At 57.6% G+C, this 16398-nt stretch overlaps 2 protein-coding genes across 3 annotated transcripts; one reads left to right on the top strand and one right to left on the bottom strand.

The window, feature by feature from the left end:
• Nucleotides 1-163: 163 nt before the first annotated feature.
• Nucleotides 164-8668, bottom strand: CNNM4 (cyclin and CBS domain divalent metal cation transport mediator 4). Its single transcript, XM_027669780.1, has 7 exons — nucleotides 7226-8668; nucleotides 3793-3936; nucleotides 3476-3613; nucleotides 2757-2926; nucleotides 2553-2652; nucleotides 1968-2146; nucleotides 164-1829 (listed from the first exon to the last, which is right to left on the bottom strand). The coding sequence occupies exons 1-7, from the start codon at nucleotides 8658-8660 to the stop codon at nucleotides 1614-1616; spliced, it is 2382 nt and encodes a 793-aa protein (XP_027525581.1). The 5' UTR covers nucleotides 8661-8668; the 3' UTR covers nucleotides 164-1613.
• A 963-nt stretch (nucleotides 8669-9631) lies between these two features.
• On the top strand, nucleotides 9632-15835 carry LMAN2L (lectin, mannose binding 2 like). 2 transcript variants are annotated; one of them, XM_027669781.1, is made up of 9 exons: nucleotides 9632-9790; nucleotides 9865-9983; nucleotides 10432-10549; nucleotides 10753-10835; nucleotides 12163-12195; nucleotides 12831-12992; nucleotides 13714-13828; nucleotides 14071-14190; nucleotides 14523-15835. In XM_027669781.1, the coding sequence occupies exons 1-9, from the start codon at nucleotides 9658-9660 to the stop codon at nucleotides 14663-14665; spliced, it is 1026 nt and encodes a 341-aa protein (XP_027525582.1). In that variant the 5' UTR covers nucleotides 9632-9657; the 3' UTR covers nucleotides 14666-15835. The 2 variants fall into 2 exon arrangements, with proteins under 2 accessions (XP_027525582.1, XP_027525583.1); XM_027669782.1 differs by lacking the exon at nucleotides 12163-12195 and having other exon boundaries at nucleotides 9634-9790.
• Nucleotides 15836-16398: the final 563 nt, after the last annotated feature.

A 16398-nucleotide genomic window follows, 5' to 3' on the forward strand; every position in this document is an offset into this window, starting at 1 on the left:
GGGGGATTGGAGAGGGGTAGACCCTGCCCTCTCCCCTCTCTCCCCTCTGGGCCCTACCCTCCCCAAACATACAAATCAAACCTGAACAATAAATAGGAATTCCCAGGGGAGGGGTTAGGGGTTTGCATAGAGGAAGATTTAATAAAAAAAAGGGTTTTTTTTGTCCTGGCTTATTATTATTAATTATCATTATTATTATTAATTATTATTATTCTCTCTAAAAATGTCCCCGCAGAAGGACCTCTAGGAACTGATCGTCAAGACATGATTAACAAAAATAATTAATTAACCTTCTCCCAATAACTTACAGAGTTCAAATCAGGGAACTTGTGCTTTTCTTAGGGGGGGGTCTCCCCCTTTCCCAAAACTAGGAATAAACCCAGAGGAAGAGGGGTCCCGATGGCTTTGGGCGTCCCCCGGTGCCTTGGGAGACACATGACCCCTCCTGCCTGTACAACTTTGGTCACTAGCGCTGTGTCACCCCAAAAAAACCCACAAAATTGGGATCCTGGTGCCTCTCCCTCCCGCCCCCATACCGACCCCTGACCCCCTTCCCCAAGACCCTGAGACCCCCTATGGTGGGGGGAAGGCACCGAAACCCCCCGAGGGGGACTCCAGACTGCTTGTGGTGGAGGGGTCCCAGGGGGCTCCACGCCCATCCCCATGTCCCCGGCCAGCAGGAAAGGGGGTTGGGAATGGGGAGGGGGAGAGGCTGCAGCACAACCAGGGGGTCCCTGACACCAAAAACACCCCAGAGGGGCAGGGACCCCCATCCGGGAGGGGCCTGAGGGGCTGGGACCTCCATCTTGGGGGTCCCAGTGTGGTGTAGGAATCCCAAGGGCTCAGGACCCCCATCCCAGGAGGGTGTAGAAGTCCTCAGGGATCTGGGATGCCCATCCTGGGAGTACCACAGTGGTGTAGGAGACCCCGAGGGGCTGAGATTTCCATCCTGGGACCCCCCAAAATGGTGTAGGATTGGGACCCCCATCCCAGGCTGGTGTAGGAGCCCTGAGGGGCCGGGATTCCCATCCCAGGGGATCCCAAAGAGCTGGGATGCCCATCCCAGGGTCCCAACGTGGTGTAGGAGAGCCGAGGGCCCAGGACCCCCATCCCAGGCTGGGGAACATCCATCCCATGGGTCCCAATGTAGCACAAGAGCCCTGAGGGGGTGGGATGTCCATCCTGGGGGTCCCAAAGAGTCAGGACACCCATCCTGTGGATCTGAAAGGGCCAGGACATCCATCCCAAGGATCCCAAAGGACCAGCCCATCCATCCCAAGGGTCTTGAAGGGCCAGGATGTCCATTCCGAGGATCCCAAAGGGCAGGAACATCCATCCCCAGGGTCCTACTGTGGCAAACAAGACCCCAATGTCCCTGAGCTGTGTGGGTGGTGCTGGCGGTGCCTTTGGTGCCGCCTCCGCCGCTGCTCCAATCAATCCCATAAAAATGAGCCAGCCTGGAAACAGCAGCAAATTCCAGCTCCTCCATTCTTCACTGTGCTGTTGTCACTTCTCCTGGCTCATATTCCAGTGGCAGCCAATTCCTGCCGGGATGGGGGTCCCTGCACCGGGCACGCCCCGGGCCCTCCGGAGCGCGCCGGCGCTGGCCGGGGTCAGACGTTGTTGTTCTCCGTGGAACTGTGGTTGCTCCGGCGGCCCTGGCAGTTCCTGTCGTTCAGGAGGCTCGTGGTCTCATCTGCGGGGGCCGAAGGCTCTGGTCTCTCCGGATTGTCGGGGCCCGGTCTGGGGGAGTTGTTGCTGTCAGGGGACTGGGGACAACTGTCCATGCGGGAGGCCGTGAGGCCGTTCAGGTACTCCTGGCGTGTGATCTGGGCCAGGGAAAAACAGGGATGACGGAGGGATTCCTGGTGTTTCCCTGTTCCCCTTCTCAGTGCTTCCCTGTCCCCAGTGTTCCTGTGTCCCCATTCCTCCTGATCCTGTCCCCATCCCCACCGTTCTGTGCCCACCTTGACGAACTGGAGGTCGGTCAGTGCCCGGAGGCTGAAATCAGCCACGTACTGGTTCCCAGTCCCGCTGAGCTGGTTGGTGCTGCTGCTCACGGCCGACGAGATGGACTCGGAGCGCTCGTGGTTGCTCAGGGAGGCCGAGCGGGCCAGGCCGCTTCCACGGGATGGGGACCGGAATTCTGGGGGATCAGAGGGGTGAGGTGAGACCCCAGAGCCCCCGGAACTGGGAGGGGACTATGGAGCGCTGGGGAGCGGGCTGGGAGCTCAGCCCAGTCACAAGGGGCCAGGACACACATCCCAGGGCATCCCACAGCTGTCTCAGGGCATCCCAAGGGGGTGTAGGAGACCCAAGGGGTCAGGACACCCATCCTAGGACATCCCAAGGTGGTGCAGGAGCCATCTCATCCATGAGGCTCCCCGTGTGGCTGCTCAAGGACCCCGAAGCTGGGGCAGTGGGATTCAGCCCAGGTGTCCCTGAGGACACGCTGCTCAACCCAAGGGGCACCAATGGGGCTCGGAGCCTCCAGCATCTCCCACCTGCAGCCCTATCCCAGGGAGTATCCCGAGGGATCAGGGGCTTCTCACCAGATCCAGGAGGGGGGCTGAGGGCCATCACCCCGTAGTAGGTAAACGGTCCCGCCTCAAACTTCATGCACTCCTTGCCAGCCTCCACCTCCACCTTGCCCTGCCAGGCGGAGACATTCCATAATCCACATCCTTAAGGAATGAGACCCCTCCCCTCCCCACAGCATTCCCAGTGGAATGGAGGCCCTCAGGAACCCTCCAAACCTGCAGGATGAGGATGAAGTAGTCAGCAGGCTTGTTCTTGCAGTACAGGTAGTGCTGGGGGGATTTCTTGTCCTCCTCATTGAACTTAAGCTCCTGGATGACGTCAGAATATCCAAGGAGCCGCAGCAGGATCTTCTCCGACATGAGGGTAGGGCTGAAAAGTGGCACCTCTGGGAGAGGGAAAAGGGGTCACACACGGTTTTTGTCCTTCCAGGGCCAGGTACAACCTCCCCATCCCTTGGGATGGTGCCTGGGATGGAATGGGCTCCAGCAACAGCTCCCTCCGGGAGAACCCACGGATCCAGCTCCAGGTCCCCAGCAAGGGCATTCCCTTGGGAACAGGATCATCCTGGAGTTGCCCCCCACCCCCAGAGGTCCCCAGCTTTGGGAATAGGATCATCCTGGAGGTCCCCAACAAAGCCATCCCCAGCCCTGGGAACAGGATCATCCCAGAGGTCCCCACCCAGATCATCCCAGGGGGACAGGGCCCTGTCAGAGGCAGGTCTGGCATTCCCAAACCTCATCCCTTCCCATTTGGGGGGGGGGGGGGGGAAACAGAGCAAAGGAAAGCAGGACAAGACCCATCATTTCCCCATGAGATGGTTGGAGCAACTCCTTGGAGTCTCCAGGGCCAGAGCTGGCATGGGGGACACGGGGACACACCGAGCCCATCCCGGGTTTCCCTGAGTCACAGGGAGCTCCCCCTTCCCAGAACTCACCAGTCAGGAGGAACCTGTGGGCAGCCAAGAGGAGCTGAGGGGATACCTTGACCTTTTGCTCGCTGACAGGGTCCTTGAAGGCCGAGAAGTCCCTCCTGTTCTTCTGGTTGGTCACACGCTTCCGGCTGCGGTTGTCGACTGTGGGGGGCAGGAGTCAGCTCTGGGGGGAATGGCAGGACCCCTGGCACGGGGTGGAGGGAGGATCGGTCCAGAGTGGGTGGGAACAGCCCATGGGGGAACAGGAGCAGCCTATGGGGGGACAGGATCTCCCCATGGAAGGACAGGATGATGGGAACGGGGGGAGCCCCAATACCTACTGTAGGTGTCAGACTCATCCAGGATCTCGGACTTGATGATCTCCTCGATCACATCCTCCAGGGTCACCAGCCCCAGCACCTCGTAGAAGGGATCCCCCTCCCCCTCGTTGTTCACCTTCTGCACAATGGCCAGGTGGGATTTCCCTATGGATAGACAGAGATGTTGGAATGGGAGACACCTCAACACCCTGGGATGTCCCTGGGCCCGGCCCTTCCCTCCCCAGAGCAATAAACCAGTTCAAATCTAACAATAAACCAATTAAAACCTAAACATTAAACCAGTTCAAATCTAACAATAGACCAGTTAAAACCTAAACCAGTTGAAATCTAAACAAGCCCTTGGGCCGGGCTTGGCTCCCAGGGTAATGACACTAATTAAACCCAGGATGGTGATTAAGGCTGGGACTGAGGCACCCTCCAAGCTGAAGTACCTGGGAGCTGCCTTGGGATGTGGGATTGGCCAAGGGCATCCCAGGGGATGGGATGAGACAAGAGCAACCACTTCAGCACCACCACGGCCACCAGGAATTGTGTTTCACCCAGAATTCCTTTCCCAAATTCTTTGGCAGCTCTTCCAAGCTGATCCTATCCCAGAGGAAACACTCTGGACACCTGGTGTCCACCTGATCCCAGAGCCAAAACACCCCAGGGAACAGAGCCAAGGGCCCTGGCCAGCAGCAGTAATGTCCTTCCAGGCAGGAAAACCTTCCAGTCCTGGATTTAGGGCTCCCCTCATCCCATTCCAGCAGGATTCCAGCTAAATCCTAACCACTGAAAGTACATCATCCTGCCCCAGCTGCTCTGTGGAATGGAGTTTCTCCTGCTTTGTCCCAAAATCCCACAAAACCAGCAGAAAAAATTCCTAGGATGTTTCCACTTCCACGTGGAAAACTGGTATCCTTATCCTGGGGAAACTGGGGCTTGGAGAGGGCAACATTCCCTCCCTGACCTCAGTGCATCCCAAAATAAAAGCACTTTTACCTTCTCAAGGCCTACACGGGGTGTCCCACTTGTGTCCTGCTCTGGCATTATTCCAAACCTGCCCTTCCTGACTCTCTCCACTACTTAATTTTAGAGCTACAGGCCCCTCATCACTCGGGGAAAAGGGAATTTTAGGGATGGGCACCACACAGATCACCTTTTTCTCCCCCTCTGGCCACGCTCCTTCCAAAGCTGGAAAAAGGTGGTGCCTGAAGGGGTGGGAATGCCCAAAAATTGTTGTTTGGGTCATTAAACCCCCTTTATGGCTCTGTTTGACGCCTGGGTGGGGCATGCTGGGGACAGGTGACGGGACTGGGGCCGGCCCAGGTGAGTCAGGAGCTGCTCCCTAGGGAGCAGGGAGGGGGATGAGCAGGACAGGGAGCAGCCCCAGCACAGCAAACACAGCCCGGGGAGCCCAAACCCACAGGCAAAGGGCATCTGGATGGGCATCACCAGAGAGTGATGGATACTGGGACCCCCTTTAGGGCTCCCCACAGGAACAGGGAGCTCCCCATGGGATGTTCTTGGAATCCTGGAATGGTTGGGAGGGAACTTAAAGGCCATCCAGTGCCATGGGCGGGGACACCTTCCACTCTCCCAGGTTGCTCCAAGCCCTGTCCAACCTGGCCTTGGACACTTCCAGGGATGGGCAGCCACAGCTTCTTCAGGAATTCCATCCCAGCCCCTCCCCGCCCTCACAGGGAAGAATTCCTTCCCAATATCCCACCTAAATTCCTCCTTTGTCCTGTCCCTCCATCCCTTACTCAAAGTCCCTCTCCAGGTCTTGGAGCCCCTTTAGACTCTGGAAGGGGCTCTAAGGTCCCCCTGGAGCCTTCTCTTCTCCAGGCTGGACATTCCCAGCTCACCCAGCCTGTCTCCATAGGCAAGTTCCCCACTTAAAAGCCTCACACCAAGAGGAGAAAGTTGGGAAGAGGCCAGACATGGATGTGGAAACTGTCACCCCAAGGCCAGTGACTGTGACAACAGGGAGAGTTTTGGCTGCCAAGCCCCACAATTAGCTCAACTAGTTAATTATTCCCTCTGGATGCATCTCTTGTGCCTGATCCAGGGGGATGAGGCAGATTCTCACCATGGAGCTGCATCCATGAGGAATGTGTGGGGCTCAGCTCCAAACCAGCCCCACAAATTCCCTTCTCCTGACCCGGCAGTGGAAAAATAAGAGCCCTGGGTGTTATGGGCGGCTTTGAGCCCGGAAGGAACGTGGTTAAATCCCTTAATCAGGATCCAACGAGGGAAAGCTGCTGCCAGGAGCGGGGATAACTCCAGATCCGGCAGCAACTCTGCTCCCATGTCCTGCTTTTTGGAGCTGGAGTGGGGTGGGACAGCCCTGGAGAGCCAGGCTTGGATGTCCCAGCTCCCAAAGCCTCACCCAGGCTCCAGGAGGGATTAGGATCCCCAAATCCGTGCATGATCTCCCGGGAATGTCCTGCAAATCTCCTGGATCTGCTCCTGGTGCTCTGGAAAGTGTAACAGGAGCTGGAGAGTGTGTGGGGTCATGGATGGCCTGGGATGGTGCAGGATCACCCAGCACCGCTGCTCCAGAGCTGGGATCTTCCCTCCATCCTGGCCCCATGCAGGAGCTGGGCAGGAAGGAGGTCCCTGCCTGGGCTGGAAAGGCCTGGGGAGGGCAAATCCTTCCTGGGAGCTTTGCTGTGCCTGGTGGGTTCATCCCACAGCGAGCTCACATCCCACTCATCCTCCCAATCCCACTTTTTGGTGCCCTGATGCCATGAGTGGGAGGAAGAGCAGGGATAGGAGCCAGGACAGAGCAACCTTCACCATTCCCAAGTGTCAGGAAGAGCCTGGAAGAGGGAGCCAAGCCCAAAATCAGGGACCAGAGTGATTCCCCAGCCGTTATCCAAAAGCTTTCAGGGCTGATAATCAAAAACAAGGAAACGCTCCCAAAGCATTCCTGGAGGCACCACAAAGCTCCAAACCCCTGGAAAGGTGGGTGGTCACCAGGGTTTGGTAACCCCCCAGGAGCCTCATCCCCTCAGGATCACAACCTGGAACAGGAAGCCAAGCCCAAAACCAGGGAGCTGAGCGATTTCCCAGCCTGGTGGGTTCATCCCATTCCTCCTCCTGCTGCTCCCACTTTTTGGTGCCCTGACATTGTGAGTGAGAAGCAGAGCAGGGATAGGAGCTTTCACCATTCCCAGAGTCAGGGAAGAGTGTGGAAGAGGTAGCCAAGCCCAAACCAGGGAGCTGAGAGAATTCCCAAAGGCCTCCAGGGCTGATAATTAAAAACAAGGAGCAAGGAAACACTCCCAAAGCACTCCTGGAGGCAACACCGGGTTTGGTGACCCCCTGTCCATCCCCAGGTGGCCTCAATCCCTCAGGATCACAACCACTCCAACCATGAGGAACCCCAGGGAGGGCAAAACTCCCTGAAATTCTGCCTCCAGCTGGCAGGAACCAGCGACCCCTCTACCTTTTTTGAACTCCTCCAGCATGGCATCGAGCTTGGTGTCATGGAACACAACGTGCACAGGGTGGTTGTAAAACTTGGTGATGGTCTTGAGGGCAGTGCAGTCATCGGGGTCCACGAAGGCCAGGTCCTGCACGTAGAGGATGTCCATGATGTTTGCCCTGTCGCCCTCGTAGACGGGGATCCGGGTGTACCCGCTCTGCATAATCTCGGACATAGTGTTGAAGTCCAGGACGGCATCGCTGCTGATCATAAAGCAGTTGGGCAACGGGGTCATCACGTCCTCCACCGTCTTGGTGCGCAGCTCCAGCGCACCCTGGATCATGTTCAGTTCCTCCTTGACCAGATCATTGAAAGACTCCGTCACCTTCAGCATCTCCAGGAACCTCTCCCGGTTGTAAACGGTGCTGATCTCTTGGCCCAGGATGCAGTCCAGCAGTCTGCTGATGGGGTAGGACAGGGGCAGCGTGAGCAGCATGAAAAACTTGGTCACCAGAATGGTCTTGGCACCCACAGCCAGCCCGTGCCGGGAGCACAACGCCTGGGGAACAATCTCCCCGAGGATCACAATCCCCACGGTCGAGGCCACCACGGCGCCTACGCCGGAGCCAGTCAGGTCATCCAGAAGGATGGTGAGGGTCGTGTTGACCAACACGTTGCCCAACAGCAGCGAACAGAGCAGGTAGTTTCCTTTCTTCCGTATGGGGCTGATCCTGCGGGCATAGCGCCGCTCCTTCTCCGAGCCACAGTTCTGCAGGATGCGGAGCTCAATGGGGTCGAGTGCCATCAGCCCCAGGTTCAGCCCGCTGAACATCCCGGACAGCCCCAGCAACGCGGCGATGAGAATCACCTGCAGCCACAGCGGCAGCAGGGACTTCTTCTCTTCCAGGACCACTACCTGCCCATCGGGCCCCTGGTGCGGCAGCCAGGGCTGGTCAGGCCGGCGCTGCGAGCACAGCACATAGGCCTTGGCCTTCTCGTCCTTGCGCAGGGGCAGCACCCGCAGCCACAGCAGCGCCGAGGTGTCGCGGGGCTCGGTGGGGCCGGGCCGCACCAGCAGGTCCTGCGACCGCTCCCCGCACGTCTCGTTCACGGCGGGGATGGCATCCGGCCTCAGCTCGGCGAAGGCCACACGCTCCGCGGCTCCCGGGCCCAACCCCAGCCCGTAGAGCCGGAGCAGGGCCTCGCTGCCCTCCGTGAGCCGGATGGGCCCCGGAGCCACCCCGGCCACGGGCTCGGGAGGCTTCGTGCTGCCTTCCAGCCGCAGCCCCAGCACTACGGTGTCGAGAGCGGGTGTGGCGAGGGCGGGCTGCGGCAGGAGGAGGAGAAGGAGGACCGGCGGCAGGAGGAACCCCGTGGGCAGCGGGGCCCCCGCGGAGGGACCGGAGCTCCCGGGGCCGCCCCCGGCAGGGCTCCCGCAGCCGCTGCCGCCCGCCATGTTGGACACTGGCGGCACCGGCGCGAGCAGGGGGCGGACACGGCGCGATGACATCATAGGGGGCGGGACTATCGACACGCCCCATGGGGAGCAAATAGGAAGACCACGCCCATTTTACGGCGTAGTGCAAAAGGACACGCCCCCATAGGAGATCACACAGCTACACGCCCCGTTCGTGACGCCATGCACATGGACACGCCCCTGCGGGTCAATTATAGGGATACGCCCCAATGGTGACGTCACGCAGCGCGACACTCTCCCCGGGCAGCAGCGACTCCCGTCACGTACCCTGAGGGAGGAAAGATGCGGGGATAAGCCCCCGCTGTGGCGTCACGAACAGAGACACGCCCCCTCGGGGAATCGCTAGAGGGACACGCCTCGGTTGAGACGTCCCACACAAGACCACGCCCTCTCGTGGAGTAACTCTCGGTCACGCCCCGATGACGTCACCAATACGCCACGCCCCTGCTCGGGGAGCCACACGACTGACCACGCCCCACTCACGGCACGTGCTGGGTCACGCCCCTGGAATGACGTTTTCGCTCAAACCACGCCCCCGAAGGCGGGAGAAGGGTGGCACTAGAAGCTGCAGTGGGCACTAGGACCTGGAGGGGCGGGGTGCATTAGGACTCGAGATGGGGTGGCACTAGAGCCAGGGGTCACAAGGAGCTGGTGGGAGAATAGCACATGGGAGGGCACTAGGACCTCTAGAGTGGGGGCACAGGGACCTGGAGGGAAGTGGCACAAGGTTCTGGGGCTAGAGGAGGATTAGGACCGGGGGGGCGGGGGGGAGCACTGGGACCCGGGGCTGTAGGTCCCACATTACCTCCCGATCTCAGGCGCCCAGAACTACATTACCCACCACTGCCCGCGCGCCTCCCGCCCTCCAACTGACAGACAGCCCTTTCCACCAACCATCCTCGCTGAACGCCCCAGCGGGCGGGCGCATTGGCTCGGGGCAGCCAATCGGTGCGCGGGGAGGGGCGGCGGAGGGAAGATGGCGGCGGTGGGACGGTGGCGGGCCGGGATGGCCTTGCTGGCCCTGCTGGCCTTGGGGCTCGGCCGGGTCCGGGCCGAGCAGACCGAGGAGCATCTCAAGCGCGAGCACTCGCTGTCCAAGCCCTACCAGGGTGAGAGGGCGGGCGGGTGGTGAGTGGTGCACGGTGCCGGTGCTCCGGTACCGACGATGCGTGTGGGCCCGCAGGTGTGGGCTCGGCCAGCTCGGGGCTGTGGGACCTGCTGGGCAACGCTATGGTCATGACCCAGTTCATCCGCCTCACCCCTGATGTGCAGAGCAAGCAAGGAGCCGTGTGGAACCGCGTGGTGAGCGAGGGGCGCCGCGGGGGCACCGGGATGGGGGGGGAGGGAGGTAGGGGAGAGGGTCGGGACCGGGGGGACTCAGGGATGGGGTGTTGAGGGCTAGGGGAGAGGGTCGAGATCGAGACAGGAGGGGGCCGGGATTGGGAGTGACACGTTATGGGATCAGAGAGGAGAGGACTGAGATTGGGACAGGAGAGGGTCCGGGACTAGGGGGACTCGGGGATGGAGTGGGGAGGACTGGGTGAGAGGGCCGGGACACAGCGGACATCGAAATGACGGAATGATGGATATTGGTGAAGGAATAGGGAATGATGGATTTTGGTGGGAGAAACGGGGAATGAGGGCATGTGGAGTGTTGAGATGGGCAGGGAATGGCATGAACAGTTCCTGTTGTCCCCTCACTGTTGGCAGGAGACACCCCCTAAATTCCCATTTTTTCCCTCTTTTACAGCCCTGTTACCTGCGGGATTGGGAGATGCAGGTGCACTTCAAAATCCATGGACAAGGCAAGAAGAACCTGAACGGGGATGGCTTTGCCATCTGGTACACCAAGGACAGAATGCAGCCGGGTAAAATCCCATGGGAAGGGATCAGGGCACACCTTGGATGGGCCTTGGAGCAATCTGGTTTCATGGAAAAGATCCCTGACCGTGGCAGGGGTGGGACTGGATGGTTCTTAGGGTCTTGTCCAAGCCAAACCATTGCATGACGATAAGGAACAAACCCTGCCTGGCCTTCCCAGCCTCATCCCAAGGTCTCTCCTTCCTCCTAGGACCTGTGTTTGGAAGCAAGGATAACTTCCTTGGCCTGGGAGTGTTTGTGGACACTTATCCAAACGAGGAGAAACAGCAGGAGGTGAGCAGAGAGGGAGGAATGGGATGGGTTACACCAAGGTTATGGACACAGCTTTTCTTTGGCATCATAAATTCAACTCAGCTCCTGCTCTTCCTCCCTCCTCTGCTTTTCTACAGGGTTGGATTTAGTTCCTGGTGAGGGAACATGGGAAAAGCTGGGGGTGGTTTTGTGGGAAGCTTTTTCCCAGAAGAAGGGATTTTAGGGCAGGAAGAGCTGAGTTGATGGAGCTGTGTTTGTGCTGGGAATTCTGCTGTTGGGGGCTGCACCCAGAGTAGGGGCTGAGTGAACCTTGAGTAAGGGCTGAGGAGCCTTTCCCTACTCTCAGGTGCCTCTTGGAAAGGTCTAAAGGGCCTCGTGTTCCTGATGTTGTTTGGGGTTTAGTGGTGTCATTCCCATGAAAAAGTAAGTGCAGAGGTGGATAAACCTGGACTATTCCCACCCTGTTATAGAATCATGGAATCCTGGAATGGTTTGGGTTGGAAGGGACCTTAAAGCCCATCTAGTGCCACCCCTGCCATGGGCAGGGACACCTTCCTTTAGCCCAGGTTGCTCCAAGCCCTGTCCAACCTGACCTTGGACACTTCCAGGAATCCAGGAGCATCCACAGCTTCTCTGGGCAACCTGTTGCTGGAAACTTCCATCCCTCCAAACCCAAAGTTGAGTCTTTTCTCATTTCCAATTCCCCCTAAAAACCAGGTGATACTCTAACCCAATACTGATATTTTATGACCTTGAGTAACTCTCAGCTTTTATCACAATCCCCAAACCCACTGGCTCCGAGGCAGGGATGGACTTTGTGCTGGGAAAAGCCTTTCCAAGCTGCTGGATTAGCCAAGTGTTGGATGTATCTTTGGATTTGCAGAGTGGCAGCTCTGCTTTTATGGGATAAAGTGGCACGCAACAGGTCTTAGTTAGAGGGAATAACTAGTGGAATGTGGGTGACATAGAGCAGGAGCCAGAAGGGGGTCAAGCACCAAGAAAAACTGTTTCTGTGGGTTCCGAGCTGCTCATTCCCGCTTTTGCAAGGACAAAAAAAAGGATTTTATTCCGAGGGAAGCTTGGTTGGGATTCCCTATGGGGCTGCGGGGGTTCAAGGAGCGACTCCATCCGTGGTCTTGTGACTCCATCTTGCCCCCTGGCGTCGCTTCCATGCCGTATATCCCGGGATTTGGCACTGACATTCCCACCCCCCCCCATGCTCCCAGTCCTGGGAAGGCAGGAGGTGCTCCAGGAGGAGGTTTCCCGGGATGCAGGGCCCTGCTGGACTCTGCCCTGTGACCGTGTTGCTCTGTGCTCTCTCTTGCTTTGCGCTCATTCCGGAGGGCAGGCTCAGAAGAGGAGGTACAGCCCAGGAAACCAGGTACTGGCTCCTGCTCCTCAGGGTTCCAGGGCGAGGAATTCCCTCCCAAGGGCTCCAGGAATCCCTGTGGGAGCCGGGAGGGACTGCATGGAATGTGTGCTCCATCCAGGATCTCTGGGAGCTGAGGCTGAGCCTTGGGGATGGAGTGGGTGTGTCATGGTGGTGTCTTGTGGAGCAGATTTTTTGGGAGTGAAGGAGTTTGGGGCTAGGGATGGAGCAGGGTCATGTTGGTGTCTTGTTGAGCAGATTATTTGGGATGGAGGAGTTTGGCGTTAGGGATGGAGCAGGGTTGTGATGGTGTTGTGTGGAGAAGGTTATTTGGGATGAAGGAATTTGATTGGGGTGGAGTTCGGGGTCAGGGGTGGAGCAGGACCATGCTGATGACTGTTGAGGCAGATTCTTGGGGAGTGAAGGAATTTGGGGTCAGGGGTGGAGTGGAATCATGTTGAGGCAGATGGTTGAGGTGGAGTTCGGGGTCAGGGATGGAGCAGCGTAGTCCTGATGTCTTGTGGAGCAGATCCTTGGGGTTGAACAAGTTCAGGTCCAGGGGGCTGCTGCGACTCTTGCCTTTGGAGATGCTCCGGGGTCCAGACTCCCTTGTCAGACCCCAAACTCACTCCCTGTCCCCCTGGCAGCGGGTGTTCCCCTACATCTCAGCCATGGTGAACAATGGCTCCCTGACCTACGACCACGACCGGGATGGACGCCCCACGGAGCTGGGGGGCTGCACGGCCATGGTGAGGAACTTGCCCCACGACACCTTCCTGGTCATCCGCTACGTCAAGAGGAGGCTCACGGTGAGTGCTGCCCATGATGCCTAAAACCAGCACTTAAATAAACCCCCCAAAACTCAATTTGTGAGTTTTAGAAGGTAGCATTTCCTTTTATTATGCCAAATATATGTAATATTTATATATTATTACATTGATATATTAATATATTAATTTTACAAGAATCTAATTTCTTCCAAAGCATGCATGCAGTTACCAAAGCCTCTTGCTTTTATTTAGTTATTTATTTTGTTTATTATTTAGTTAATTTAGTTAATTTATTATTTAGTTACCTGATTAATAATTTCAAGCATTACCTAATACTGTTACACCCACTTCCAAAACCATCCCTCTCATAGTACCATCTTTGCTCCACCCCTGACACGCCTCCTGAATTTGAGTCGGAGGTCTCAAAGACCCTTGGTCTTCCACTTCCTTGTCTCCTTTGGCACAGTATCAGCCTTCTGGAAGGGTTTCAAGGCTTCTAAATAGCTTCGACTGCTTATATCAAGTGTTATGTGTCTTTCTCAGCACATTTTTACAGATAGAGAACTCTCCTCCTCATTAAAATCCCTCATCTGTTGAAATTCTTAACAAAGAACGTAAAAACAGTGTTTGTAGAATTCTTGTTCGAAGGCATCAATAAGCTACACCAAAACTTATAGGATATAGATTTGAAGGCATCACCCCCCTGGGGGGATTACCCAGGAGGGTCCCCATGGGGCTCAGGGAGGTGTTTGTCCCACAGGTATTGATCGACATCGATGGGAAGCATGAGTGGAGGGACTGCATCGATGTGCCGGGCGTGCACCTGCCCCGAGGGTACTACTTTGGGACGTCCTCGGTCACCGGGGACCTGTCAGGTACTGCCAGGGGAGTCCAGGTAGGATTCCCTAAAGGCTATGGCAGATCTGGGGAGCTGCAGGGCCTTATGGAAGCATTTGAGGGCCTTTCCATTCTTTGGGGAGCTTTCCCTGCTCTGGGGAGCTTTCCCTGCTTTGAGGAACTTTCCCTTCTGTGAGTTTTCCATGGCATTCCAGCCCCTGGCCAGGGCTTTGGGAATGGGTGACCCCTCAGGACACCTCAGTTTTCCCTTTCCTTCCAGACAACCATGACATCATCTCACTGAAGCTGTACCAGCTCACAGTGGAGCGAACGCCGGAGGAGGAAAAGCGGGACAGGGAGGTGTTCCTGCCTGTTGTGGACAACCTGAAACTGCCTGGAAGTGAGTGAGAACCTCTGGCTTCACGGTGGGGAAGGTGGGACGAGGAGGGATTTGGGGACACTTGGAGCTGGGGAGGAAAAAGGAACTTTGATTTTAGGGGTCCCCACCGTGAGGGTCCATCTGCCAGTCTGGGGTGGGAGGGAGGTGGGTCATGTCCCATCCTGAAATTCTGCCATGAGTTCCTGGTTTGCCCCAGGGTCTCAGGGCCCAAAAGCTGTGGGGAGCTGAACCCCTAGGGGTGTGGGATGGTGAAAACGTCTGGAGCGGGGAAATCTCTGCTAGTTTTGGGGCTCTCTGAGGTCTCATGGGGTTTTCCCTCCCTCCTCTCCCAGTGGAAGCACCTCTGGAGCCCATGAGTGGCCTGGCCCTGTTCCTCATCGTGTTCTTCTCGCTGGTGGCCCTCGTCTTCGCCATCGTCATCGGCATCATTGTCTACAACAAGTGGCAGGAGCAGAGCCGGAAACATTTCTACTGACCTGGGAAACACCCGGGATGGCCTACTCCTGGGCTTTGCCGGCCACATCCCAACTCCCACCCATTCCAGACTGGCCTGATGGACAGACCCTCGTGGTGGAGACCACGAAATCCCAGCGGGAGCAGCCACTGTTCACCTGAGGGCTCCAGAGCTGCTGTGTGGATCCCAGTGGGAGTGGATGTGCCATGGAGGGGGAGCTGAGTCCTGAGGGGGCTTTGCTGGGAATGGCTCCGGAAGGGGGGGGGTTTAGGGAGCCCCAGCACAGGGGCTGTGACACCCCAGGAGCCACGGGAGCATGTCAGTCCTCACTGGATTCCTGCTGGAGCCCCTCATCCCAAGTGATGTCAGTGCCAGGAGAGACTTTCCAAGCTCTTCATCCCACTCTGGCTGCTTCCCATGTGGAGACCAGCCTGCTTTGCCTTGTTGGAACCCCCGACCTGCCCCTCTGGGTGCTGAGTTTTGGTGTTTGGAGCCAGATGCTGGTGGTTCTCCAGCAGTTTTCCCAGCAGGATGAATTGGGAAGCTGCGTGGCTGCAACCCCCTCCCCACATCTCCTGCCGCATTCCTGCTACCTCCTGCATGTCGTGTCCTGGCTCCGGGACTCACTGCATCCTGGAACCCTCCAGGAGGGGATTCCCAAGCTTCTGGAATTGATTCCTAAGCCTCTGGAGGTGATTCCTGAGCCAGAGCTCCTGCTGCCTGCAGGGAGTCGGGGTTGTTCCTACCTCAGTGACTGTTTTGGGCAGGGATTTCTGTGGAGGGTCCCTCACCCCTGGACACCCAATGGTCCCCAGAGAGACCCAGGAGAGGGAAATGCTGAATCAGTGGGGACTCTGGCTCTGGGAATATGAAGATGGTGGCTCCCTCCTTGCTGGGGTCCAGGGGATCCAAGCCCAATCCTGTGGTTTTCCAGGACATTCCCACCCAGGACAGATCCCCGTGGGAGTCTCAGCGGTACCTGGGCCAGGGGAGGACACCCGTGGCTGGTGGTTTTTCAGGTCACTGGAGGCGGTGGGAGCTGTTTTCCAAGTGCCCAGTGGGGGGTTGTGGTGTGGAAGGAGAGTTTTCCTGGTGTTTTGCCTCATTGTTGCCTGATCAGGATGGAATTTTGTGGCCTCTCTCTGGAGCTGTAACTGGTGTCTTGGAATAAACATTGGAGGGTGTGTGTGATGTCACCGTGGTCCTTGTCACTGCTGAGTGCCAGAGTGAATTGAGAGCTGTGTCCTGGTGCCATGGGGCTCTCCAGAGTCATGGAATCATGGAATGGTTTGGGTTGGAAGGGATCTTGAAAGCCCATCCAGTCCCACCCCCTGCCATGGGCAGGAACACCTTCCATCATCCCAGGTTGCTCCAAGCCCCATCCAGCCTAGCCTTGGATGCTGCCAGGGGTCCAGGGGCTGCCACAGCTTCTCTGGGCAACCTGTGCCAGTGTCCCAACCTCCCGTGAACACACGAGATGGCTTCATGAGATGGACATCAGGAGGAATTTCTTTCTGGAAAGGGTGGTCAGGCATTGGAAGGGGCTGCCCAGGGGGGTGGTGGGGGAAGTATCCAGGGAATGACTGGAGGTGGCACTCAGTGCTCTGGTCTGGGTGACAAGGTGGGAATCGGTCACAAGTTGGACTCGATGATCCCAGAGCTCTTTTCCAACCTCAGGGATTCTAGGATTCTGTGATAAGTGGAGCAGCTCTGGCTGCTCCTCTTCCTCCTCTTTCTCCTCTTCCCAGGCGGCC

Source organism: Corapipo altera, unplaced genomic scaffold (assembly GCF_003945725.1).
Source record: "Corapipo altera isolate COAL_440 unplaced genomic scaffold, ASM394572v1 227, whole genome shotgun sequence".
NCBI lineage: Eukaryota > Metazoa > Chordata > Aves > Passeriformes > Pipridae > Corapipo > Corapipo altera.